The 26,153-nt window shown below is 44.6% G+C and overlaps 1 protein-coding gene across 2 annotated transcripts in view; it reads left to right on the forward strand.

The window, feature by feature from the left end:
- The window catches only part of LOC126187459 (titin), a 947,541-nt gene that overhangs the window by 664,382 nt on the left and 257,006 nt on the right, over window positions 1-26,153 (forward strand). For both annotated transcript variants that reach the window (XM_049928552.1, XM_049928553.1), the window contains one exon: window positions 19,283-19,461. In XM_049928552.1, the coding sequence (XP_049784509.1) occupies window positions 19,283-19,461 (179 nt within the window). The remainder of the gene's footprint in view (window positions 1-19,282; window positions 19,462-26,153) is intronic.

The following is a 26,153-nucleotide window of genomic DNA, read 5'->3' on the forward strand; positions in this document are numbered from 1 at the left end:
CAACGTATTGTCCCGCACTACGTTCGTAGTGCCCTCGCCCATTATACTCATTACTCGCGGCGCGTTGCCGATTCCCGTAAGAGTTCGGGCACTGTTTGTGCATTCGCACAGAAGAAGAAGATGGTCAACTGGCCGGTGAGCCTTCACTATATATATACTAAGGTGGTATCTGTTCTTTCGGGCATGTCCGAAAGAACAGATACCATTTTAGCATGTACTATTAAGAAAGTTTCAAGAACCGAGTTTAAATGATTACTCTAGGAATATACTACAACCCCTTAAGTATCGCTCACACAGGGATCATGACGATAAGATTAGAATAATTACTGCACTCACAGAGGCATTCAAACAATCATTCTTCCCGCGCTCCATACGTGAACAGGGAGAAATCGTAATAACTGGTACAATGGGACGTACCGTCTACCGTGCACCTCACGGTTGTTTGCAGAGTATAGATGTAGATGTAACTACAGGTATTCTAAAAGCACAGTAATTTATTCCACTGTAGTGCTGCAAGTTAGACTTGGAAATCGGTCAAGAACCAGGTTCACCGAAACGCATTCGTATACATTGCGGTCTTCCTTCTACGAATCCTGTACCGACTAGTAGACGTGTTGACAAGTTCTGACTAGTCGTGCTATCGTCAGCTTTTAAAATAGCTGTCTGCACACTTGGCGTTTCCGCCTCAAGCCGCCGGCGGCGGCAGCCGCTGTACATACAGGGTGTTTCAAAAATGACCGGTGTATTTGAAACGGCAATAAAAACTAAACGAGCAGCGATAGAAATACACCGTTTGTTGCAATATGCTTGGGACAACAGTACATTTTCAGGCAGACAAACTTTCGAAATTACAGTAGTTACAATTTTCAACAACAGATGGCGCTGCGGTCTGGGAAACTCTATAGTACGATATTTTCCACATATCCACCATGCGTAGCAATAATATGGCGTAGTCTCTGAATGAAATTACCCGAAACCTTTGACAACGTGTCTGGCGGAATGGCTTCACATGCAGATGAGATGTACTGCTTCAGCTGTTCAATTGTTTCTGGATTCTGGCGGTACACCTGGTCTTTCAAGTGTCCCCACAGAAAGAAGTCACAGGGGTTCATGTCTGGCGAATAGGGAGGCCAATCCACGCCGCCTCCTGTATGTTTCGGGTAGCCCAAAGCAATCACACGATCATCGAAATATTCATTCAGGAAATTAAAGACGTCGGCCGTGCGATGTGGCCGGGCACCATCTTGCATAAACCACGAGGTGTTCGCAGTGTCGTCTAAGGCAGTTTGTACCGCCACAAATTCACGAAGAATGTCCAGATAGCGTGAAGCAGTAATCGTGTCGGATCTGAAAAATGGGCCAATGATTCCTTTGGAAGAAATGGCGGCCCAGACCAGTACTTTTTGAGGATGCAGGGACGATGGGACTGCAACATGGGGCTTTTCGGTTCCCCATATGCGCCCGTTCTGTTTATTGACGAAGCCGTCCAGGTAAAAATAAGCTTCGTCAGTAAACCAAATGCTGCCCACATGCATATCGCCGTCATCAATCCTGTGCACTATATCGTTAGCGAATGTCTCTCGTGCAGCAATGGTAGCGGCGCTGAGGGGTTGCCGCGTTTGAATTTTGTATGGATAGAGGTGTAAACTCTGGCGCACGAGACGATACGTGGACGTTGGCGTCATTTGGACCGCAGCTGCAACACGGCGAACGGAAACCCGAAGCCGCTGTCGGATCACCTGCTGCACTAGCTGCGCGTTGCCCTCTGTGGTTGCCGTAAGCGGTCGCCCTACCTTTCCAGCACGTTCATCCGTCACGTTCCCAGTCCGTTGAAATTTTTCAAACAGATCCTTTATTGTATCGCTTTTCGGTCCTTTGGTTACATTAAACCTCCGTTGAAAACTTCGTCTTGTTGCAACAACACAGTGTTCTAGGCGGTGGAATTCCAACACCAGAAAAATCCTCTGTTCTAAGGAATAAACCATGTTGTCTACAGCACACTTGCACGTTGTGAACAGCACACGCTTACAGCAGAAAGACGACGTACAGAATGGCGCACCCACAGACTGCGTTGTCTTCTATATCTTTCACATCACTTGCAGCGCCATCTGTTGTTGAAAATTGTAACTACTGTAATTTCGAAAGTTTGTCCGCCTGAAAATGTACTGTTGTCCCAAGCATATTGCAACAAACGGTGTATTTCTATCGCTGCTCGTTTAGTTTTTATTGCCGTTTCAAATATACCGGTCATTTTTTAAACACCCTGTATGTACTGCGTTCGTAATATATTGTGTAGACACGTTGCATGCGGTGCAAGTTTCCGAAATGGGTATTACGGTATGGAAAGCAAGGGCGGAGAGTCTCATTCGTACGTGACTTGTTCCGGAGCGAGGTCTGTGCGACGTACCTCGTCATAATAGGGACTTTTACGACTTTCCTTTAGATTTTTTTGAAGTAACTAGGAGATTCAGGCGTTACGATATTTTCTCAAGCAGTGACTTATCGAACGACCAAACGGTAGCGGGGAGACTGTTCCCCAGGCCGTAGAGTTGTGACAAGCCTTACACGTGCGGTATGACGTATGGTGTGGTGCTTATAGCAGGTCACTAGTGTAACAGGCCAGTCACTGAGTGTGAAGGAGATATCATGCACGTAGGTATATATCGGCGGTGACCTGAAAACGGGTACCAAGCTGTTATAACTTTAATTATAAATACTAGTAACAGTAATTTATTTCTGTTGATAGGGGGACCCTAGATAAGGTAATCCGTGAATTTGTAGTTGAAACTAAGATGGGAAACATAAAAGAGAAGCTCTGACAGATACAATCTCAAAAGCAAAATTTACGAATGACGTACCTCGACCGTACATGTGTCAGGCAAGGCAACGATTTATCTCCGCTTCTTTTCAACTGAGTCGTGAACAGAATTCTAAGAATTCGAATGAACAACCGAAAGAATAAAAAATATTACCGCTCTTGCTAGGAAGAAAGAAAGACGTTACAACTAATTGCAACCATTTGCAGATGGTTTTTCTGTACCTTGTGACACCCTGACTGGTGCACCAGTGCGAGTCGGTCTTCTGGAAGCGACAGCCAACAAGACAGGCTCAAGAATCTCTGTGCAGAAAACTAAATTTATGGCAAATGTAAAAAACGTTCCAAAATATTTAGTAACAGATACTGGGCAAATAGAAAACTTCGAATATTTGGATGAAACTATTGAAGAAAACGCTTCAGAAATATCCACTTTAGAGCAAAGCATACACAAGATGGAAATAGAGTGTGGTGTAACGAACGATATCACCAACAAGAAGCCCTTATTTTAAAAAATTAAAGGAAACACTACAAGACAGTAGTGAAAGCAGAATGCCCGTGTGCTAGCGACTGTCTAGTATTAAATTATAAGATTGATAAATTAGAATTTTAGAAAGAACAGTTATATGGAAAATATTAGGACTTCAGAAAAATTCAGCATTTTCAGAAAAATTCAGCATTTTGGAAATTAAGAAGTTCATCAGAACATAAAAACATAAGAAACAATAAGGTAGAGGATATTACTATTTTTGGACGTATTTACAGAGTGAGTGACAGTACACTCACCAAGGAATTGGTCAAATATCTTAGGGAAAAGAAATTAATAACGCCCGGTTCATATGGCTCAAATGACTCTGAGCACTACGGGACTTAACATCTGAGGTTATCAGTCCCCTAGAACTCAGAACTGCCGGCCGGAGTGGCCGAACGGTTCTAGGCGCTACAGTCTGGAACCGCGCGACCGCTACGGTCGCAGGTTCGAATCCTGCCTCGGGCATGGATGTCTGTGATGTCCTTAGGTTAGTTAGGTTTAGGTAGTTCTAAGTTCTAGGGGACTGATGACCTCAGAAGTTCAGTTCCATAGTGCTCAGAGCCATTTGAACCATTTTTTTTAAACTTAGAACTACTTAAACCTAATTAACCTAAGGACATCGCAGACGTCCATGCCCGAGGCAGGATTCGAACCCGCGACCGTAGCGATTCCAGACTGAAGCGCCTAGAACCGCTCGGCCACTGTGGCCGACTAACCGCCCGGATTCAGGATGTTAGGAAAGACACGGAAAAGTATTACACATGTCCCCGGCGTGTTTAAGGTAAGGTTTGCAGCGAACGTAAAAATGTTTGTGGTTTTTTTTCCCTGTACTGTAGCTCTCAATAGCTGAATCGTACCGTTCTTTGACCTGTAGGTACACACAACGGTCCCCACAATTGTGACGAAAGCAGATTTAAAAGTATTTTAAAGTAAGTTCTGTAGCAAGTGTCCGCCTCCATAGTTAACTTCCATGTGGGGGACCCGGATTCGATTCCCGGTGCTGCCAGGCACTTTTCCTCGGTGTGAGGACTGGTACGAGGTGAACTCAGCCTCGCGAGGCCAACCGAGGAGGAGGTGCTCCACCGAGCACTAGCTGTCCCAGCGTCAAGAACCAGACAACGACCGGGAGAGCGGGGTGCTGACCACACGCCCCTCCATTACCGCATTTGATGAACCCTTTGGCCGAGGATGACACGGCGGCCGGTCGAGCCCTATTGGTCTGTGTAGGGCCAGAAGGCGGAACTTGGTCTACCTTACCTCACCTCACCTCTAGCAAATCTTTTAAATTCCAGTATAGCTTTGTCGGATAGGACCATACACTGACAAATACTGTTTTCTTTTTGCACTGGAGGTATGAATTAAACGACGCCTTCAGTCACAATTTTTCGTGTTTTATTGAGTACACAATGTATTTCGGGCGCTGTAGGTCCATCACCAGGTGTAATTCGTCTTAATACATGCTTTATTTTTTCTCTTGAATGAGGTGAAATGCGTATGCCAAATAATCCAAGAAAAGCGCTTTTAACGTTTTAGCACCAACATACGTTCTTTTCTCCATGGTTTTCATACATATCACTTCATTCAAGAGGCACATTCCTATACACATGTTTGTAAGCACTTCACAGATGTTTTTGTACGTATACGGAAAAAGAACGTATGTTGGTGCTAAACCCTTAAATACGCTTTTCTTGGATTATTTGGAATACGCATTTCACCTCATTCAAGAGAAAAAATAAAGCAAGTATTAAGACGAATTACGCCTGATGGTGGGTCCACAAGGCCCGAAATGCATTGTGTACTCAATAAAACACGAAAAATTGTTTTTTAATTCATACCTCCAGTTTATTGAATACAGTCACGTTTGAAGCTGCGAGATATGGATAAAATTAAATTGTCTTTTTTGTTTTAGATTTTCTGCTGTTGCCCCAGAAGGGCGAAAGTCCTCAATAAATGTATTGCTTCCTCTATATCCAAGACTGTTTTTCTTTCTAAGTTGTAACATAAGAGAAGAAGTAGTGGAAAGGGAGAATTTTTTGGGAAAAGTTTTAAAACTGAGGGGATTTCAAGGCAGGAGGGAAACGGAAAAGGGCACAAAGTGGTTAAAGACACACAAAGAAACAAATAAGGAATAATGCAAGAAGAGGAAAGAACGGCAAAGGATTCAAAACTGAAATTGGAACGTGATCTCCGAGGACTTAAATGCAAGAAGAAGAATTCATTTTTGACAAAGAAGACGTGAGGGGAAGTTTTTTCAGTGATTGACTAGAATTCTGGCATTGTTACAATACAGTAAACTTCACCCGAGAATATGCGACAAGTTACGAAATTTTACAAAGTTATAAGGTACGTTTTGCAGTACGCCAGGTGTGACATTCGGCGCACATACGTGAAACACAGTGGTCTCCAAGTTACCTAAGAGATTAAACTTTATACGTTTTCGATTTAGGCATGTTTAATGATGTCAGAAGTGCATTTTCTGTAAATTTCACGGTGCTTAATTACACTCCTAGAAATTGAAATAAGAACACCGTGAATTCATTGTCCCAGGAAGGGGAAACTTTATTGACACATTCCTGGGGTCAGATACATCACATGATCACACTGACAGAACCACAGGCACATAGACACAGGCAACAGAGCATGCACAATGTCGGCACTAGTACAGTGTATATCCACCTTTCGCAGCAATGCAGGCTGCTATTCTCCCATGGAGACGATCGTAGAGATGCTGGATGTAGTCCTGTGGAACGGCTTGCCATGCCATTTCCACCTGGCGCCTCAGTTGGACCAGCGTTCGTGCTGGACGTGCAGACCGCGTGAGACGACGCTTCATCCAGTCCCAAACATGCTCCATGGGGGACAGATCCGAAGATCTTGCTGGCCAGGGTAGTTGACTTACACCTTCTAGAGCACGTTGGGTGGCACGGGATACATGCGGACGTGCATTGTCCTGTTGGAACAGCAAGTTCCCTTGCCGGTCTAGGAATGGTAGAACGATGGGTTCGATGACGGTTTGGATGTACCGTGCACTATTCAGTGTCCTCTCGATGATCACCAGTGGTGTACGGCCAGTGTAGGAGATCGCTCCCCACACCATGATGCCGGGTGTTGGCCCTGTGTGCCTCGGTCGTATGCAGTCCTGATTGTGGCGCTCACCTGCACGGCGCCAAACACGCATACGACCATCATTGGCACCAAGGCAGAAGCGACTCTCATCGCTGAAGACGACACGTCTCCATTCGTCCCTCCATTCACGCCTGTCGCGACACCACTGGAGGCGGGCTGCACGATGTTGGGGCGTGAGCGGAAGACGGCCTAACGGTGTGCGGGACCGTAGCCCAGCTTCATGGAGACGGTTGCGAATGGTCCTCGCCGATACCCCAGGAGAAACAGTGTCCCTAATTTGCTGGGAAGTGGCGGTGCGGTCCCCTACGGCACTGCGTAGGATCCTACGGTCTTGGCGTGCATCCGTGCGTCGCTGCGGTCCGGTCCCAGATCGACGGGCACGTGCACCTTCCGCCGACCACTGGCGACAACATCGATGTACTGTGGAGACGTCACGCCCCACGTGTTGAGCAATTCGGCGGTACGTCCACCCGGCCTCCCGCATGCCTACTATACGCCCTCGCTCAAAGTCCGTCAACTGCACATACGGTTCACGTCCACGCTGTCGCGGCATGCTACCAGTGTTAAAGACTGCGATGGAGCTCCGTATGCCACGGCAAACTGGCTGACACTGACGGCGGCGGTGCACAAATGCTGCGCAGCTAGCGCCATTCGACGGCCAACACCGCGGTTCCTGGTGTGTCCGCTGTGCCGTGCGTGTGATCATTACTTGTACAGCCCTCTCGCAGTGTCCGGAGCAAGTATGGTGGGTCTGACACACCGGTGTCAATGTGTTCTTTTTTCCATTTCCAGGAGTGTATAATGAACACACTGTGATGACATCCTGTTTTCTCATTTTTCTATCCGCAATCTCATCATACAGCAAAGTTTGCAGCATAATAGCGCTGCCGACTGCAAGGGACATCGTCAGAGAGAAATGAAACACGGAGCAGGTAGAAGATTGTCCAACCTGTAAATCGTTGCTTACGAGGTTAACTCATGGCCGAGTCAAGCTCAATTTTAGACCCTCGTCAGTGAAATGGATTTGCCTGGTGTACTTTTACAGCACCAGAGTCACTGCTCACACTCGAAACATCTGCTTCTGTATAGCAGCATTAGGGTTTGGAAAAGAGAGAAACTTACCAATGTGGTGTGCTGGTGTATCGTGCTTTGTTTTTATTACAGTCAAATTTATGCCAAGTTAAAGCTGCATGCTGTAGCGGGGCTCGAATGGGATGCCTGCATTTCGCGAGCTGTATGGAACCAGTTGCTTTATCCGAATATATCAGCCGACTAGAAGGAACTGTCTACTACCAACTGGAAGGATTCAATTGGCCAGCGAGGCGTGCAGCCTAGTAAAACGAACTATAAAATGTATTCGCAAATTGCGAATATGGTATTACATCAGCTCTATGGTTTACTATAGATACATGAAAATTTGTGACGCATCGGGATCAAACTCAGATATCTCGCTTATCGCGAACGGTTGCCTTAACCACCTCGGCTATCCGTGCACGTCTTCAGGGCCGATCCCAACCTCCATAGCGCTCGCATACCGTTCGTGTGATATCCGCATAGCGAGAGGGAATGTTTTGTCATCTGTCTGCCTTGCTTTGGCTTGAAATACATTTAGTACAACGTCTGTAAGTTAAATGCAAATAACTTTAAGATATACATCGTTTCAGATTTGACAGCTCTGTTGACTAAATGTTGAATTTTTAAATGGTTCAAATGGCTCTGAGCACTATGGGACTTAACATCTATGGTCATCAGTCCCCTAGAACTTAGAACTACTTAAACCTAACTAACCTAAGGACATCACACAACACCCAGTCATCACGAGGCAGAGAAAATCCCTGACCCCGCCGGGAATCGAACCCGGGAACTCGGGAGCGGGAAGCGAGAACGCTATCGCACGACCACGAGCTGCGGACTTGAATGTTTAATTTCAGTTACATTTACAGGAATATATCTTACTTTAAACACTCGCGTAATGATACAGACTATGTTATGTGAAATGTTATCTTCAAATGTTCAAATGTGTGTGAAATCTTATGGGACCTAACTGCTAAGGTCATCAGTCCCTAAGCTTACACACTACTTAACCTAAATTATCATAAGGACAAACACACGCACACCCATGCACGAGGGAGGACTCGAACCTCCGCCGGGACCAGCCGCACAGTCCATGACTGTAGCGCCCAAGACCGCTCGGCTAATCCCGCGCGGCGAAATGTTATCTGTTTTGGTGTGATCATTATTTTTACCTATCCCGACAAGGTTTAATCGGAAATCGTGTTTTCAGCAGGAAATAACAGGCATGGGGCAATCCCGCCTAAATCGGAATAGCTGGCAGTAGCATGCGGCTGTGACTGCCGTACGTCCTCAGGAGATACCACAACACTCAGAGATTCGAAAGTATAGCTGCGTTACTGATATACACTAACGAGCCAAAACGTTATGAATCCAATATCGTGTTGGTTCACTTTTGGAACGCAATACAGCAGCGATTCTGCGTGGCGTGCATTCGTTAGTGGTACGCTCCCTGCTATATGGGTGTACGCAGAGGTCACGCAATTCCCATAAATTATGACCGTGTAGTTACCTGAACGTGAAGCAGGCGACTGATAGCGTCCCAGATGTATTCCATCGGGAGAATTTCGTGTCCAAGACATCAGCGTGAGTTTACCATCATGTTCGTCAAACCACTACAACACAATTCTGGCCTTGTGACACGGGCAGTTATCCTACTGGAAATGCCGTCGCTGTCGAGGAATGGATCAAGCATAAAGGGAGGCAGATGGTCCACAATAATGTCCACGTGTTGCCAAGGTGTCTTCGACTACTACTACCACTACTACGACGGGTCGCATAGAAGCCCAGGTGAATGTCAACGCATAGCATTGTATTGCTCCCACCAGCCTGTGACAGTAACGAGGTATATGTTTCGAGTAGTCGTTCGCCTGGATGATGGCGTATCCAGACACGACCATCGATCAAGTGTAACAAGAAATGTGATCCATACAAACATTGCCATTGGTCCACGATCCACTTTCGATGGTCCCCTATCCACTACAGTCTTAACGGGTGATGTTGTTGGGTCAGTCTGGGGAACACACCTACAACAAGGCGCCTGCGCCAACGTTGTACTCTGTTGTCAGATCTGTCACAGATCGCCAGCTATTCTGCTTTACAGAGCGGACGTGCCTCTGACCTCCAAGTTCTGTGACAAGGCGTGGATGTCCAACATCTTGTCACTTATTCGTGTTTTCGTTGTCCTTCCGCCACTTTCCACAGAGGCTCACGGCAGCAGCACACGAACAGCCGACCAGCTTCATCGATTCCGAAATGCTCGTTCACTTACATTCTGACGCAGATACGATGGTGATTTGAAAAGTTCTCGGAACGGAACAGAAAACAAGTACGTACATCACTGAAACTTTTTAATTTTTCAGTGTAGTCTCCTTGTAGATTAATGCACATGGTCCAACGATGGCCCAGTGCCTTGATCCCATCTCGAGATGAGTTTCCTAGAGGCCTGCAAAATAGTTGCCGACTCCGGCTATCAATTCTTCTTTTGAAGAGAATCTTCGTCCACCAGTTTTGGGAAGAGATGGAAGTCTGACGGAGCCATATCAGGTGAATAAGGCGGGTGTGGTAATAATTAATACCGTAGTACGCTTAATTTTGCCATGGCGACGGCACATGTGTGCGGGCGCGCATTGTCTTGATGGAAGTTGCCTTTCTTTCTTGCTAAACCTGGCCTTTTTTTGCGTATCTTTTGTTGCAATTTGTCCAGGAGGCTAGCATAGTATTCTCCAGTAATTATTTGCCCAGAAGGGAGATAATCTACAAACAGAATCCCCTTCGCATCCCAGAACACTGATGCCGTGACCTTTCCCGCCGAAGGAATTGTCTTGGCTTTCTTTGGTGGCGGAGAATCAGCATGTTTCCACAGCTTTGACTCTTTCTTCGTCTCTGGAGTATAGTAGTGCGCCCAAGTTTCATCTGTGGCCACAAACCGGCGCAAAAAATCTTGTTAGTTTCTCCTAAAACGGGCCAAACATTGTTCCAATATGCCCATTCTCATCTGTTTTTGATCCAGCGTCAAGAGTCGCGACACCCATCTTGCAGATATTTTTTTCATTTCTAATTCTTCAGTTAAAATGTGATATACTCTTTCAGACGACATCTGGCAAGTGTGAGCAATTTCACGCACTTTCAATCGGCGATTCTGCATGACCACTTTGCGCACTTTTGCAATGATTTCTGGACTAGTGACACATCTTGGCCGACCACTGCGCGGATCATCATCTAAGCTCTCCCGACCAAATTTAATTTCTTTTGTTCACTTGGCAACAGTTGAATGTGAAGGAGCATAGTCCCGCAGTGTATTCTGGAAATCGGCATGAATGTCCTTTGATTTAATATCTTTCTTTACGAAGTCCATAATCACTGCTCGAATCTCGATTTTTTCCATCTATGCAAATCACTGCGCGTGAACAATAACAGAACCACGTCACCGCCACAGCTTTCTTCCAAGAGCACTGACGTGGCACATGTTTACAGGGAACAGTCCAATGGATATCACGTGAACAACTCGTTAGCGTCGTCCTCTCGTCGTGATTCCGAGAACTTTTCAAACTACCCTCGTAGCAGACGTTTTCTTGTTTATTGTGGTTCCGAGGGACTAGAAATTCAGAGAACGGCGAGAGTGTCTAATTTTACAGCTGTCTTTTTGAGTACGACACACATCTTCGTAAGAGTGAATTTTGTGCATAACGGGCCTGGTGTTTGGTAGGGCTGAAGTGAATTTCGTTGTCTAACTCGCGCGTGAAGATGTCTGTTGATTGAAATCGAATTTAAGTAGTTTGTTAGCTTATTCTTAAGCGCATGAATAAATACTTAAATAAGAAGCAGTAATCTCAATAAAATTAATAACAGAATACATATTTTTGTCTGTCGAAGTAACTCGCAAGTTGACGTGATTTTCCTTCAGAAGGAATTAGTGTACGGTCCCCCCCCCCCCCCCCCCCCGCCTCCCCCCCCCCACACACACACACTTTTTAACAAAATTGTCATGAACGTAATTCTCATTTTGGTAAAAATAAAAAAATTATTTTCGGGTTAGAAACGCAACAGTATTCATACAAAATGCCTCACTACGTGGTAGGTAAGGTATACTGTGACAAAGTAGTTCGCTCTTTTTCATGAACTGAGCGCCTCCTGCTTTTTCTCAGCGTGTCCTAAGATAGTGCCGGAAATACACATTTCTAGCACACTTCTACTTAGCATTTCCTTCTCTTGCCGTCCCTGCTTAGTCAGAGCGCCGGCATGCGTGTGACCCCATGCCATTTCTGCAGATAATCAGAACCAAGGCTAATCGTGAAATGAAACCAGAGAGAACCAGGATACTTTAGTCTGTACGCAAACCCACGACATTCGCTGCTTGACAACCGTGACGAACAAATTTACAATCTACTAGATACTAAAGAAGGTCGATGGCCGACGCGTCTTGGACATGCAAGCTATGGAAGCAGGACTACCCGTCATTTCTCGATGAAGGCTTGCACACTCCTCGCCGCATATGTCCTGCCGAAATGTGACCTACGCATTGTTTGGACGAGGAGCATTGTCTGAAAGTTGAACACCTACTGACATAGCTAGCGGCTGCTGTTCATATTGTCCCCGCTACGTAGGAGCCGAGACCGCTATTGTATCCAGCGGCTCCCCGATCCACCATACTTGCCTTAGTCTGTCGCATCCCTTAGCAGTGAAGTGAGGGCAGGGGGGGAGGGTGGCGGGGGTGGGAGTTGTCCGTAAGCACTGCGCTGTGCTATCCAGTACACCATGGACGGCTGTCATGTGATCATCGTAGTGCGGAGGTGGCTGTGGTTTCTGCCAAGACAACGGCAGCATGCGTTGGTGGCGGCGTTCACTCGTCTATGAAGACATGTACCCACGCGCTGTATCGCTCCCGTGTCGTGCCAACACTTTGGGCGAAGTTGTACAGACCAGTGTGGTGATAGTAGTGATTCTGTGCTATGGTCTCTTTGCAAGGTCCGCTTGCTGCTGGGCACGCTCCCATTCTGTCCACTGGTCCCACAAACGCGTTAGCGTCGTGACAGCATGCCCGTACGTATCGAAATGTCGCGTTATAACAAACCTGATACAGTATCTCCACAGTTTTGTTTGCATGTAATCAAAAATGGCTCTGAGCACTACGCGACTCAACTTCTGAGGTCATCAGTCGCCTAGAACTTAGAACTAATTAAACCTAACTAACCTAAGGACATCACACACATCCATGCCCGAGGCAGGATTCGAACCTGCGACCGTAGCAGTCCCGCGGTTCCGGACTGAGCGCCTAGAACCGCGAGACCACCGCGGCCGGCTGTATGTAATCGCAATGACTTTTCGCGCAACGCTAGGGACAGTTGATTTCGGAAAATGAAGCCGAAACCTGCTGTGATGCGCAATATTCGGCCAGAAGGCTGCTTTTGTCTTTACAAGTTACCATGAACTTGAGAAAGCATACAGTTTTCACATTGTACGTTGGCACTTCCTTACCACATGTTTCCCCAAACTTGTGCTGAATTGAAACAACAGACTGAAATTACACCAGCTGCGATATATTCGCGTAGCCAGTAGTAATAATGACTGTGTGGACGATGTGGCGTATTCTACACCTTATTTTAGATCTATGTGACGATGCTGTGCTAACTATATTTATATGTTTTGACGAAACCATTATGGCCTTATCACTTTAGGACACGGTGTGGAAAAGACCTGAGGATGGTCATCACGGACTGAAACCGGTCAGGCCGGCCGGAGTCGCCGAGCGGTTCTAGGCGCTACAGTCTGGAACTGCGCGACCACTACGGTCGCAGGTTCGAATCGTGCCACGGGCATGGATGTGTGTGATGTCCTTAGGTTCGTTAGGTCTAAGTAGTTCTCAGTTCTAGGGGACTGATGACCACAGATGTTAAGTCCTGTAGCGCTCAGAGCCATTTTTTTTTTTTTTTTGAAACCGGTCATCGTCAAAAGAATTGATATTGTGATCAAAGACTGGAATAAAAAACATTGGACTGAAATTAGATTAACCTAGAGATGGGTGAGGCTGGTAATTTCGCCGAAGTCGGGGCCAGCAAATGCTGATGACTGGAATGATTGGACATCGCATAATGTAAAATTTCATTCCCCATTAAAAGGAACAACACCTTTATTTCGAACTCAGAATTTAAAAGGGTTGATAATAACCATTTAGGATCTTTACTATAGCGATGTAGTTCGGAAGTATACTTGTTACACAGTATGATAGGGTTTTCTGTTACTGCACTTTGCAGGTAATCAGCGGAGACCGCGAGACCGGTAAATAAAATAATAACTCTTACCTTAGTGTAAACACGTAACTGTCACACGCAGTGCAAGAAACACTACCTGCCAGACACAAGACTCGAACCCTGGGCCACACGCGCTGAAGTCGCGCCGGTAGGGCCAGGAGCGGCGCCGACGCGAAGGCTGGGATGATCGGGTGCAACAGACCGATACTTGTTTCCTGCACGTGCGGCGAGGTACCTCATCTCATGACGTCACATGCGCAACATGTGTCATCCACTTTTGGGATATTTCCAGACATTTGCGGCCCTATATGTCTTGCACCAAATTATTTGTCTCAGGGTCATCTAAGTCGCTTCGGGGGTTTTTAAACGTTAAGGGGCTCCGGAAAGGCTCAAAATCATGAAAAGTTCAATTTTTACTTTTTTGCGTTTTCTGAATCTGCAGACTATTACCTTTTAATAGATATATAATTTATTCAATTCCGAAGACTACAACTATTTTTAAATTTTTTTTGAAATGTGTTCTACATGGGCGTGACCCACTGTGGCGCTGTGCGATATGTTAATTACCTTGGTGACGGTGATTCTAAAAGTTTCAAACATGTTCAAGGACTGAAGTCCTATGGTGATGATGTTGTAGTGCAGAAATTTGAGTGTATTGGACACGTACAGAAGCGAATGGGAACAAGACTTTGGCGACTGAAAGCTTCGTACAAAAAACAAAAACTCAGTGATGGTAAAGGGTTGGATGGGAAGGGAAGGTTAATTGACAGTGTAATTGACAAAATACAGAAGTATTATGGAATGGCTATTAGGCAAAATACACAAAGTGTCGACGAAATGAAGAAGGCTGTTTGGGCTCTTTTTTTTCATACTTCTTCAACCGATGAAAATCCCCAACATAGTTTGTGTCCCAAAGAAGAAGACAGTTGGTGTAAATATAACAAAGGATTGCTCACTGGTGAAGTGTACACTCATAAGCATAGTCTGCCTCATGCAGTAATGGAGGTGATAAAACCTATTTTCAGAGACTTAGCAGCACCTGAACTGTTGAAAAAGTGTATTCACAGAAAAACTCAAAACCCCAATGAAAGTGTAAATAGTGTTATATGGTCGAGAATCCCCAAGACTGTATTTGTTGGAATAGAAACACTTCACTTTGGTGTGTATGATGCTGTTGCGACTTTCAATGATGGCAACATTGTAAGGTGCAAGGTATTTAGAAATATGGGAATGAAGATAGGTTCTAACATGGTACGAGCGATGCTTGCTTTAGACAAGGAACGCCTTCGGGCTGCAGACGGGGCTGTAAAGAGTCTAGAAATACAAGCAAGAGTAAACAGGAGGAGGAACAAGAGGAAGCTAGAGGAGGAGTTTGCAGAGGATAAAGATAATCCATCCTATGGACCTGGAATGCACTAAAAAGTTAATCCAATCTTTGTCGCTCGATTCCCAAAACTTTTATTTTCTCATACTACTTAATGTTTTCTAAGGATCTTCCAAACATATTTGTTTCAAACTTTCAGTAAATGTTACACAGTACCTTCTGCATAATTTAACACAGCCTTTTTCCAAAAAACTGTATATTTTTGAATATATAAATAAAAAATTGCAAAAAAAATGTTGTGAATTTTCATTACAATTGAAAAAAAATAGATTTTTAATAACTGAACTAAAATTTTGTAAAATCCCTGTGTTAAGTTGTAGCCCATATTCCAATAAATAATCTGTAAAAAGTTCAACTTCCTACCTCAAATACTTTGTGAGGAAAGATGTAATTTATAAGCGTTATTTTAACATTGCAAGTATAGGGCGTTCCGGAGCCCCTTAATCGGAATCACCTTGCATCATAGTTGCTAACGTTAATATTGGTCTCATTGTGTTAAACCTTTAACATAAGATTACACATCTTATATATAGATAATGACAGCATTTAACTTTTTTTTAATTCGGTCGATAATTATATGAAATACTGGAAATAAAATCTTTGATGCCGTAGGAATCCATTAGATAGGCAACCAGGAACTGGATGACCGTTTTAGCGACTTAGTAATATAGATATACGAATGCAGGATTTATTTATTTATCGTACTGCTTTTTGACAAATTGAAAAAAGTATATAGAGTGCAGAGCATAATATTTACAATATAAAATATTATAAACAAACATCTAGAGCATTTATATAATCTGGCGACTTTGGAGTCGGCACCAGGAAGACATCTGGCCTGCCATCGTATGAATAAATCAAATGGCTCGGAGCACTATGGGACTCAACATCTTAGGTCATAAGTCCCCTAGAACTCAGAACTACTTAAACCTAACTAACCTAAGGACATCACACACACCCATGCCCGAGGCAGGATTCGAACCTGCGACCGTGGCAGCCTCGCGGTTCCGGACTGCAGTGCCAAAACCGCACGGCCACCGCGGCCGGCCATCGTATGACCTTATGGGACATTCTTCTGTGATTTGTCTGATGGTCTGTGGTTCTGCACAGTCGTAAGTGGAGATGTTCGCTTAGGCCATTAGTGTAAAAACTATGCACATCTGCAGTAGTGGGTTCTAATTATGATTAGCACTGGTCATGTTTCGCGTGGTTCAAATGGCTCCGAGCACTATGGGTACTTAACATCTGAGGTCAGCAGTCCCCTAGAACTTAGAACAACTTAAACCTAACTAACCTAAGGACATCACACTCATCCATGCCCGAGGCAGGATTCGAACCTTAGGCGGTAGCGGTCGCGCAGTTCCAGACTGTAGCGCCTAGAACCACTCGGCCACTCCGGCTGTCGTTTCGCGTGGCAAATCGAATCCACGGCATCGGCGATCCACGGCATATTATTTTGTTGTCCGGTCCGTTCTTGAGTCCATGCATTATAATGTTGAACTCATCTTCCACAGCGACCTTTTCTTTTATTCTTGGTGTTCATCTGGAGCTCAGTCGCTTATGGTTTGCATCATCGGCGTCTTGGTGGGCTGTAGATGTTTATTATCCATGTTCTTTTTATACTCGTTCGTGAGAGCATTTATACGTCCTAGGTGAGGGGGTCGAATGTGGATTAGTACTGGCAGCCATACTATAGATGTTGATTTGATAACGCCAGCGATCATTGTCACAGCGTTATTTAGTTGGATATTATCTTTTGTAGATATGGCCCGTTTAGTCCAACAATTCAGCGGTTAAGAAGACAAGACTCATAAGAGAAGAGTGTGACGTGGATGGCAATGCTCCCCAGGTTGGTCCACAGAGCTGTTGAATGATGTTTCTTGTCTCATAAAAAACTTCAAATGGCTCTAAGCAATGACTTAACATCTGAGGTCATCAGTTCCCTAGACTTAGAACTACTTAAACCTAACTAACCTAAGGACATCACACACATCCATGCCCGACGCAGGATTCAACCTGGGACCGTAGCAGCAGCGCGGTTCCGGAATGAAGCGCCTAGAGCCGCTCGGCCACAGCGGCCGGCTCTTGTTTCATATTTGGACCTGTTTTTGATAGACACTCTTAGAAAGATAGAATTCTACCAAATGTCACCAGCAGGTCCTTTGTTGTTCTATTATGAATGAATGTAGTGTTTCCAAACTGTATGATGTTTTTCTTTCGCGGTGTGTGTTATGTAGGTGGAAGCAAGAAATCTCCGTTTTGGTGTCGTTTGGTTGGAGTCTCCATTTGCGAAAGTACTTTCCCACTACATCTTCTCTTAGGACTTGAGTTACACCATATTCCAAACACCCAGTCGCCGATCTGACCAAACTTCCTTGATTTTATTTTTGACATGTCTGCAGTGTATAAGATGAAGAGAAGTGAAGCAGGGACCGAGCTCACTGGTAGAACGCTTTTAATTTTCTTGGGGAGCTGACGTTGGATCCGATGAGATCTTGGAACAGTTGGTCAGACAGTATATTGTCGAGACTAGGCGAGCGATTGGTTTGCAAGCAGTTATGGGAAGAAACTTGTGTATCAAGCTTTCCCTCCACACTGTATCAAAGGCTGCTGTCAAGTCAAAGAATGCAACTGCGGTTTTAAGTTTGCTTTGAAATTCTGCTTTAGGTGGTGAGTGAAGGAACCTGATCTGTGTTGCTTCGTTCTGCCCGAAAGTGTTATTGTATGAGGGGTATGCCGTATAGTACTTTGTAGGTCACAGATAGCAGAGCTGCTGGTATGTGGGTCCTGGGGCTATCAGCTGGTTTGTCAGGTTTTAATATAGCGATTATTTTAGAGTGTTTAAATTCTTGTGGTATACTTCTTTTTTTAAAAAAGAAAATGGACGTTTAGATAAGAGTAAGAGGTGGACCATCATGTTAGTCGCTTGCTCAGTTAGTGAAGCTCTTCGCCTTGAATGAATCAACCATTTTTTTCTGAAATTGTAATCATTTGTGTGGTGTACATACATATCAGGTCAATTGATTTCCGTCCCATTCGAATAATTCCTTCGAAGTACGTCGATTGCCGGTTTGCTTAAGGATACAAATGAGTAAAAGGAAAGGACACGCCTTGTTCTAAGTTCTGCTCTTGAGATGTTGCTTCTTGGACTGATAAAATCTGCCGTCTGTTCTGTAAGGCCGGTATTACATTATCAGATTTCTTTGTCAAAGATTTGATCAAAGCTGTGATCAAATATTACGTCAAATACATTTGACAAAGACCTTTGACGTAGCGCTAGAAGTCAAAGTTCAAGATGGCTGACAAGAACAACTTGTTATTAACCGCAGCAGTTGCATGTACCAGAATTGCACTGTGTGCACATGCGGAAGAGAAGCGGGGGAAAAAAAGGAAACATACCTGGGTGAAGCCGTGCGTTTTAGGACGACTCGATAAAAGTATTCAACAAAAGTTGTTACGTGAGCTTATAGTGGAGGACGTCAAGCCATACATCAATTACTTAAGAATGGATGAGCATACATTTCTGTATGTGCTCAGGGAAGTGTATCCTCGTATCACAAAGCACAATACTCACTTAAGAACTGCTACATGTGCAGAAGACAAGCTCACTGTAACACTCCGATTCCTTGCTACAGGAGAGGGTTAGGTTAGGTTAGGTTGGGTCAGGTCTCCAATCTTCTTAATCTGTTTTTGTATTCAGGGTGCCTCACGTTGTAAAGCGCCTGATCAGCTTCATACATCTCTATTAATTTTGTAGTTGTCGGCACACACCAATTGTATTTACCGGCAATGTTTATAAAAACACTACAGACGACAGAACGCTGCAGCGATGCTAGCGCGTCACGTGGTAAGATGTCACATTGCAGTGAACAGAAGACAAGCGACTTCTTTGATCAAATCTACGGCGAGGCCCTAGATTTGATCAAATATTGGACGACATTTGACAAAGTTCCCTATGACACCATCAAATATCTTTGACAAAGAAATTTGATAGTGTAATACTGAAGAGCAGGACTCGGTTGTTGTTTTTGTAGAATCACCTGGAAGCCGTGTCGCTTGTTTTGGGTGGTTGCACTGTATGTGTGTGTGGTGTGTGTCGGCAGAGCAAGCAGAGCCCGGTGGAGGAGCTGCTGCGGCAGGCGGACCAGGTGATCAGCACGCAGCGGCCGCGCGCAGAGGTGTACGCCGCCATGGCGCAGTCCCTGGGCCGCGCCTGGGCAGACGTCAACGCCCACCTCGACCTGCGCCGCCAGCTGCTCGACCTCAACGTCAGCTACCACAGGTGCGTCCGTCGGCCAGTGTGTCGACGCTTATTTCAGTCATCTGTTTCGTGGTTTAACTGCAAATATGGTATTGTGATCTCGATGTGTCTACAGAACTGTTGATTTCCGTAACGCTTGTTGTAAGTTATATGAGTGAGAGCTAAATGAGATAGTAAGGGGGTTCAGTAATGAGTATAGCTGTAGAGCAAGCACGCCGTAAACATTTAAATTAAAATGTCCACTTAATATTGCCTCATTCCTCTGTAGAAGTTAAGAACTTTAATAATGCGTACAATTGTTTCATAAATCTATTACTTGACAAAAGCAGTGAGGCACCCAGAAGGAGAGGAGGAAACGAAATGATACTTCATGGGAATTGACACCTTGAATGCTGCAGGGCAGTCCATAAATCCGTAAGAGTACGAGATCTCTTCTGAACAGCACGTTGCAAGGCATCCCAGGTATCCTCAATAATGTTCATGTCTCGGGATTTTGGTGGTCAGCGGAAGGGTTTAAACTCAGAAGAGTACTCCTGGAGCCTCTCTGTAGCAATTCTGGACGTGTGGGGTGTCGCATTGTCCTGCTGGAATTGCCCAAGTCCGTCGGAATACACAACGTCCATGAATGGATGCAGGTGGGCAAGATGCTTACGTACGTGTGACCTGTCAGATTCGTATCTAGATGTAGCATTCACTCCAACTCCACACGCCCCCACACCATTGCATAGTATACACCAGCTTGAACAGACCCCTGCTGACCTGCAGGGTCCATGGATTCATGAGCTTGTCTCCATACCCGTACACGTCCATCAGCTCGATACAATTTGATACGAGGCTCGTCCGACCAGGCAACATGTTCCTAGTCATCGACAGTCCAATGTCGGTGTTGAGGGGCCCAAGCCGGGGGCAAAGCTTTGTGTCGTGCAGTCATAAAGGGTACACAAGTGCGCCTTCGGCTTCGAAAGCCCATATCGATGATGTTTCATTGAATGGTTCGCACGCTGTCACTTGTCGATGGCCCAGCACTGCAATCTGCTGCAATTTGCGGAAGAGTTGCACTTTTCTCACGTTGAACGATACTCTCAAGTCATCGATGGCCCCGTTCTTACATAATCTTTTTGCGGCCCCAGCGATGTCGGTGATTTGATGTATTACCGGATTCCTGATACTCACGGTACACTCGTGAAATGGTCGTACGGGAAAATCCCCACTTCATCGCAACCTTGGAGATGCTTGTCCCATCGCTCGTGCGCCGACTATAAAATCACGTTCAAACTCACTTAAATCTTGATAACTTCCAATTGTAGCAGCAGTAACCGATCTAACAACTTCGACAGACACATGTCTTATATAGCCGTTGCCGACAGCAGCACCGTATTATGCCTGTTTACTTATCTCTGTATTTGAATATGCATGCCTATACCAGTTTCGTTGGCCCTTCAGTGTAGTACAGCACAGCCTTCAAAATGCTGTATGGGACCCTTACCAGTTGGTTCTGATTCAAGAGATTGAGAAGGTCCAAAGAAGAGCAAGATTCGTGACTGGTACATTTAGCCATCGCGAGAGCGTTACAGATCTCATAGAAAGTTTGAAGTGGGACACACTTGCAGATAGACGACGCGCTAAACGGAAGGGGCTGCTCACTAAAATCCGAAACCTGATCTTCGCCGAGGATGTAGAGCATATATTATGACCAACTTTCAAATCGCGCAATGATCACCATTCAAAGATAAGGGAAATTAGAGCTCGTACTGAGGCGTTCGGACAGTTGTTTTTCCCTCGTGCGAACTGCAAGTGAAACAAGGCGAGGGGAGGAGGGGAGGAATATGACTTTGGCGAGAATAGTTCCCTCCTCCACCTACCGCTTGGTGGCTAGCCGAGTATACAGGGTGTTACAAAAAGGTACAGCCAAACTTTCAGGAAACATTCCTCACACACAAATAAAGAAAAGATGTTATGTGGACATGTGTCCGGAAACGCTTAACTTCCATGGTAGAGGTCATTTTAGTTTCGTTTTTCCACCTACCCTCAATCGAGCACGTTATCATGATTTCATACGGGATACTCTACCTGTGCTGCTAGTACATGTGCCTTTACAAGTACGACACAACATGTGGTTCATGCACGATGGAGCTCCTGCACATTTCAGTCCAAGTGTTCGTACGCTTCTCAACAACAGATTCGGTGACAGATGGATTGGTAGAGGCGGACCAATGGCACGGCCTCCACGCTCTCCTGACCTCAACCCTCTTGAGATTCATTTATGGGGGCATTTGAAAGCTCTTGTCTACGCAACCCCGGTACCAATTGTAGAGACTCTTCGTACTCCTATTGTGGACGGCTGTGATACAATACGCCATTCTCCAGGCCTGCATCAGCGCATCAGGGATTCCATGCGACGAAGGGTGGATGCACGTATCCTCGCTAACGGAGGACATTTTGAACATTTCCTGTAACAAAGTGTTTGAAGTCACGCTGGTACGTTCTGTTGCTGTGTGTTTCCATTCCATGATTAATGTGATTTGAAGAGAAGTAATAAAATGAGCTCTAACATGGAAAGTAAGCGTTTCCGGACACATGTCCACATAACATATTTTCTTTCTTTGTGTGTGAGGAATGTTTCCTGAAAGTTTGGCCGTACCTTTTTGTAACACCCTGTATATGTAGATGTAGATGCTAATCTCTCCTAAACCTGAGGGAGTCATTGTTTTACATACACGTCTTAAGATAAGTGACTACTCCAGCTTCGTCTTACTTTTCAGACCGATTCGTGCCTCCTGAATTACAATAAATTTTGATTTAAAGGGCTCACTTCACTCGGGCAACACAAAAGGAAACAAAACCGCACGAAGAGCTTCAATAACTACACAAAGGACTGGCAGCTAGGGAGTCGTGTTGCTACACATGGGTGATGCGTCGCAAGCGATTCATCAGATTGTGTGGGAATTCCGAGCATTCAGCGATCGACCGTTGCACTATGTGGTTTGCAGGCACACGTGCGTTCTGCGGGCAGATATCTGCCATCCGTCGTTCATCTTTGCAGCACTTAAGGGGACATTGTATGTCCTATGCGGCCAATGTTAAATTATCGAATTTTGTGACCCATTATCTTGGAAATTTTTTAAGACACCAACTTACAATTTTCCATAATTATTGAATGCACCTTTCTAGATACACTGAACTAGAACTATTACTAAAATTGTATTGTGGGGGACATGTTATCTTTTTTTTAAACACTCAATTTTTTGACATAATTTTGTAAATAAATGAACATAAAAACAAAACTACTCAGGATATTTTAATTATTCTAGTTCCATATGTGTTGAATCTCAGACTTGGCATGTTGCGAAAATTTCATGTCTCTACCATCAGTACTTTTTTAGAAAACGCGTCACTTATTGCAAAAAATGTTGTTCAGAGATATGGAGGTTTTAACCTTTTTTTATTACAAATTCTTATACAGACTTACATTTCTGCGACTTTTACGCACTATAATTGCCCTGGCCCACAGTATGTGTCTGCTTCTGCGTCACAACAGGCCAGCGATTGCCTCCTCCTTTTCTTCCTTGCTTCTTTTGTCATTTGCTGAGCAGCATACTCTGCTTCACGTACACGACGCTCATCCAGTTCCCGCAGTCCTTTAGCTGTGTTCTGTCCAAATCTTTCACCTAACTTCTCCAGAACTTGAAGTCTTTCATAGTTCCCACCCTTAAAAGTTATTACAGCATCGGACACTGTTAACTTTAGAGTCATAAGACCAACAAATACATTTTTAGGTACACGGCACCACACAACATTATTAAAGGACTCATTCACATTCTGGGTCTTCCCATGTAAACACTTCTTTAGTAGCTCGGAATTTGCCCAATCTCTGTAAACAGGTTTGATTGCCTCCATTACTGCCCAAGGCAGAGAATGTTTATGTGTAAATTCATGCAGGGTGCCAGAAAATTCAGCTTGCCTATATTTACACCACGTGTTTGGTGGATGTGGACACAAAGCATGACATGGCTTTTCATCGGTTGATATTCGATGAAAGAAAGTGCTCCACACAGCTCTTTTTATCTTCTCTAAATTGTCACAGTTATCTCTAATGGCCTTCCCATAATGTTCCTGTAACTCATCAATTACTTTGTCCGTTAGTCTTCCGCACATTTTATTGTCTGCCCATCAGACAGTTTTGTGTTACTCAGCTTGGTTTTTAGGTTACGCAGACGTGTTCCCATCCTTTTCTTGACATGTTCTACACACTCAAGTTTTTGTTTAGGAACATCATATGGCTTACTGTTTTGTACTGCAATGAAAGTGGTCACTTCAGAAACATTATCTTGGTTTCCTTCACTGCTAGCACATGTGTTTTCAAGTACTTCAGAAGAAAATGCAGGTCTCACATATCTGTTACCCGCAAATTTGCGTTTCTTGAAGTTACTTTTACGCTTAGTCATTTTATTTACGTATAAAAAGCAATAGAAGTTAGCTTACTACAAAAATAGCCGATAATCGCACTACTTTCACGAAAACTAATTTCAGAAACAAAGGACTGATTTGTTTATTCGTAATTTAGTGATGGGGAGCTCGTGAATGAGTCGTTCAAATGAACGCTTCACTCCAATGAAGTGTGAACTAACCACTCAATTTCAATGAACTGGTACTTCAAACTCTTCACAGATAGCACACTCTACACTTTTTTCTAGTTCACTCACTCTCTCCCCCTCTCCGTCTCCCACTACATCGGTGCTACGTCATTCATCCTCCCGTCACTTCAGTCCTCCCTATACTGCCTGTCGAGTGTCGACGAATCGCGCGGTGTTTGTGGGGTACGATAGGCTTACGATGGTTAATGGTGGTGAGGGGCGAGGGGAAAGCAGCGTCAGTTGCTTCCTGCAGTGCTGCCATCATTACCCGTGACTATCCCGTCTACGGGTAGCCTACCTTTGGCAGCGCTTGCAAACAAATGAATATTAAAGATACATACGAAGAGGCTCGCTGGGTGAGCACACACAGCCAACTAGAGATGGGTCGAACTCGTTCATTCCCGTGAACTACTTCATTCATTTCACTCTACGCCGTGAAGCGTTCAAATGAAGTAGTTCATTCATGAAGTATGGAAGCCTGGCGAAGTTGCCCAGTTCGCCGCTCAGCCGCGGCTACGCTAGCTTCGCCTCGCTCGTACAATAAAGCTTCGTAATACTTCATAATTTTACCAACAGATGGCCGAACTATGCAGTAATGTACACGCAACGTTTTACGCTCTTACAGCGTCTGAGTTAAATAGAGCATGGTGGAAGGGGACAAAGGAAAGATAAACGGAGAAGCCTGTCACATATAAAGAAGGTATTACATTTAATCTTGCTCGACATTTTCTCATGAAGCGCCCAAATAAGTCTATCTGCCAAATGAAACATTATTTGTTGTATTCATGGACTGAAAACTAGGGCTACCAACGAAATGCAGTCCAATTTTATGTTCCTTTTAAAATTCAATTCAAAATAGAATGAGTATGTTTACCAATGTCACAAAGTCTAAAAGGTTTGTTAATAACACTGAAAGAGGGATTTTACCTGAAATCGTACCAATGACTACAGGTGACAGTTTACGTTTTGAATCTGGAGGGTTATTATTCCCAACAAAAATAAAATCTACAGGAAAACTTCTGAATAATTACTTAACGTAGGTATATAGACTTTGTGACATTGGTAAACATACTCATTCTATTTTGAATTAAATTTTAAAAGGAACATAAAATTGGACTGCATTTCGTTGGTAGCCCTAGTTTTCAGTCCATGAATACAACAAATAATGTTTCATTTGGCAGATAGACTTATTTGGGCGCTTCATGAGAAAATGTCGAGCAAGATTAAATGTAATACCTTCTTTATATGTGACAGGCTTCTCCGTTTATCTTTCCTTTGTCCCCTTCCACCATGCTCTATTTAACTCAGACGCTGTAAGAGCGTAAAACGTTGCGTGTACATTACTGCATAGTTCGGCCATCTGTTGGTAAAATTATGAAGTATTACGAAGCTTTATTGTACGAGCGAGGCGAAGCTAGCGTAGCCGCGGCTGAGCGGCGAACTGGGCAACTTCGCCAGGCTTCCATACTTCATGAATGAACTACTTCATTTGAACGCTTCATGGCGTAGAGTGAAATGAATGAAGTAGTTCACGGGAATGAACGAGTTCGACCCATCTCTAGTTGGCTGTGTGTGCTCACACAGCGAGCCTCTTCGTATGTATCTTTAATATTCATTTGTTTGCAAGCGCTGCCAAAGGTAGGCTACCCGTAGACGGGATAGTCACGGGTAATGATGGCAGCACTGCAGGAAGCAACTGACGCTGCTTTCCCCTCGCCCCTCACCACCCCTAACCATCGTAAGCTTATCGTACCCCACAAACACCGCGCGATTCGTCGACACTCGACAGGCAGTATAGGGAGGACTGAAGTGACGGGAGGATGAATGACGTAGCACCGATGTAGTGGGAGACGGAGAGGGGGAGAGAGTGAGTAAACTAGAAAAAAGTGTAGAGTGTGCTATCTGTGAAGAGTTTGAAGTACCAGTTCATTGAAATTGAGTGGTTAGTTCACACTTCATTGGAGTGAAGCGTTCATTTGAACGACTCATTCACGAGCTCCCCATCACTACAGCCAACATGAAAATAAACGGTTTGTTAATAACACTGAAAGAGGGATTTTACCTGAAATCGTACCAATG

Source organism: Schistocerca cancellata, chromosome 5 (genome assembly GCF_023864275.1).
Source record: "Schistocerca cancellata isolate TAMUIC-IGC-003103 chromosome 5, iqSchCanc2.1, whole genome shotgun sequence".
NCBI classification, from domain to species: domain Eukaryota; kingdom Metazoa; phylum Arthropoda; class Insecta; order Orthoptera; family Acrididae; genus Schistocerca; species Schistocerca cancellata.